The sequence below is a fragment of the Seriola lalandi genome, unplaced genomic scaffold (assembly GCF_002814215.2).
Source record: "Seriola lalandi dorsalis isolate HSWRI2012SDOR001 ecotype SW California unplaced genomic scaffold, Sedor1 jcf7180001974311, whole genome shotgun sequence".
Lineage (NCBI taxonomy): Eukaryota > Metazoa > Chordata > Actinopteri > Carangiformes > Carangidae > Seriola > Seriola lalandi.
In genome coordinates, this window is record NW_019444977.1 from 1 (window position 1) to 2,164 (window position 2,164).

The window sequence follows — 2,164 nt, forward strand, 5'->3', positions numbered from 1 at the left end:
ATGTCAGACAAGACTACGGTTTGTATAGTGGGGCCACCTGATAGCCTGGAAATTTCTCTCTCTCTCTCTCTCTCTGTCTCTTTCTTTCTCTCTCTCTCCCAACACCAGACTGCAATGGAGGCTATGGGCTTGATAGCCATCATAGTTAACTGTTACCTGATAGGTCAGTGTGGGCAGCTCCAGCGTCTCTTCCCCTGGTTGAGTCCTGAGATGACCATCATCTCCATCGTCTTACTGGAGGTATGCTGTAAAACAAACGCAGGTTTGTCCGTCAGGAGTTTGGTAGTTTTAACAAAATGTAGTTTTATTCCCAAAATGACACTTTTTTTTAAGATTACAAAAGAAGTACCAATGTGCACGGCCTGCTATCTTTTGTTGTTCTGTAAAATACAATTTTTGAGCCAAGTTCATTAATGAACACAAAACCTCACAAGAGTTTTTGGTATGTGTATGAGATGTGCTGTTTTGTCCTTGGAGAAAATACAGAATAAGAAACAGAATGTGATTGTGCCTTGATGTACTGCGTGTTGAGCCTGTCCCTTTGTGGTCTCGGTGGTTTACAGCACTTTGCAATCCTCCTAAAGTACGTCATCCATGTTGCCATCCCTGATATCCCTGGCTGGGTAGCAGAAGAGATGGCCAAGCTAGAGTACCGACGAAGGGAAGCTTTCAAGGTATAGTTGTATCATAGCTTGAAAGACCTTCGGCCAACGTTAGGCTTGCTGCTGGCTGGACTTTGTGCGATTTATATCATATTTCTACACACATACCCCAAGTGTGTCCCTTGGTCTGTTAGTGTGCATTGTCCAAAAATGTACACTCGTGCAGCCTTTTCTCACTGTTGGTGAGAAAATAAATGTGTGTGTTTGACTACGTTTGTCTGTATAGTGTTGTAATACATCACGTCTTAATGTTGTCTTAAGATAAGTTTTGTCATAGAGACAGTAAAGAGCAAATGACAAAATGTCAGCATATTTAGCATGAGAATTTAGAGTTTAACCTTTAATTGCTGGGGGTGTATTCATGCTTTTATTTATCCTGTTCTCTCTCACCTTTCTCTGTTTTGCCGTCTTTCTTCCTATGAATCTTTCTCTCTTCTTCTCTATCTTCATTTTAACATGCCTCCCCATCTAGAAGCATGAGCAGCAGGCGCAGCATCACTTCCAACAGCAGCTCAGGCGCCGGCGTGAGGAGGAGGAGCTTCAGCGTCAGGCCGAGCTGCAGGCCGAGGCCCGTCAGGAGAGCGAGTACCACAGGGCAGACACCCACCACCAGCATCACCATGACAAAGTATCAGGGGGCAAGCCAGGGGACAAGCCGAAGAGACCCAGCTCTCTGCTGGGAAACAACAATGTGATGAAGCTGAAACAGATCATCCCTCTCCAGGGGAAGTTCTCCTCCGGCACTTCACGCTCACCAGCCCAGTCCCCGACAGGAGGCGAGGCAAAGCTCCCAGGATTTCTGAAGTTCCTGAAGTCGCCTGAGGTGAAAAAAGAGCCAGCAGTGGCAGTTGGACCAACGCCTGGGTCAACTGTGACCTCTTCAGTTCCCCCTAGTGGCCAGGAGAGGTCACAGTCCCCCAACAGAACATTCAGTCCTGGGAAGCTGTTCAGTTTCAGCAAGTCCGAGGGTACGGTTGTGTGTGCAAATGGGACACAACCACCGACCCAGGCTGCTAACGCTCAGCCCAACAGGTATGACTTAAACACATCCCAAGAGGAATTACCCTCTAATGAGTCAGATAAAGGAGAATCAAGACAATTGACTGATTTAGAAAACTCTGGCTCGAAGAGTTAATAAAAGTTCAGCCATGCCAATGTAATGTTATGAATGGAGAGCAATGTACAAATGTTCAGGCAACACTGAGAGACAGCGACACACCTGTACTGTAGGAGAACATGTTAGTCACAAGGACCACATCTAAGGTCAGCGAGCGTTAGACTTTGAATCTCGATGCAACTAACTTCGCACAAAGTATTATACTGTATCTAACACTTGATTATCTAGCTTCCAAGTAAAATATGTACAGTAAGTGTATCTACTTGAACGGGGCTTGAGAAACCTTTACTAAAGGTTGAAATACTGCATGACTGCCTGGGTTTCAACAGCACCAGAACAGAATATGTTGATGTGAAGGATCTTTTTAAAAAAATAAATAAAAACA

The 2,164-nt window shown here is 45.1% G+C and overlaps 1 protein-coding gene across 1 annotated transcript; it reads left to right on the top strand.

The window, feature by feature from the left end:
- The first annotated feature begins 81 nt into the window (after positions 1-81).
- Positions 82-2,157, top strand: LOC111653899 (anoctamin-8-like). The gene is made up of 3 exons (XM_023404627.2): positions 82-240; positions 564-674; positions 1,135-2,157. The coding sequence occupies exons 1-3, from the start codon at positions 115-117 to the stop codon at positions 1,795-1,797; spliced, it is 900 nt and encodes a 299-aa protein (XP_023260395.1). The 5' UTR covers positions 82-114; the 3' UTR covers positions 1,798-2,157.
- Positions 2,158-2,164: the final 7 nt, after the last annotated feature.

What these genes read in the sequence shown, in the direction of transcription:
- LOC111653899 (XM_023404627.2), top strand. Translation starts at nt 115, where the DNA reads ATGGAGGCTATGGGCTTGATAGCCATCATAGTTAACTGTTACCTGATA. An exon ending in TCTCCATCGTCTTACTGGAG is followed by an intron (nt 241 to 563) that starts GTATGCTGTAAA and finishes GGTGGTTTACAG; the next exon opens with CACTTTGCAATCCTCCTAAA. An exon ending in GACGAAGGGAAGCTTTCAAG is followed by an intron (nt 675 to 1,134) that starts GTATAGTTGTAT and finishes CTCCCCATCTAG; the next exon opens with AAGCATGAGCAGCAGGCGCA.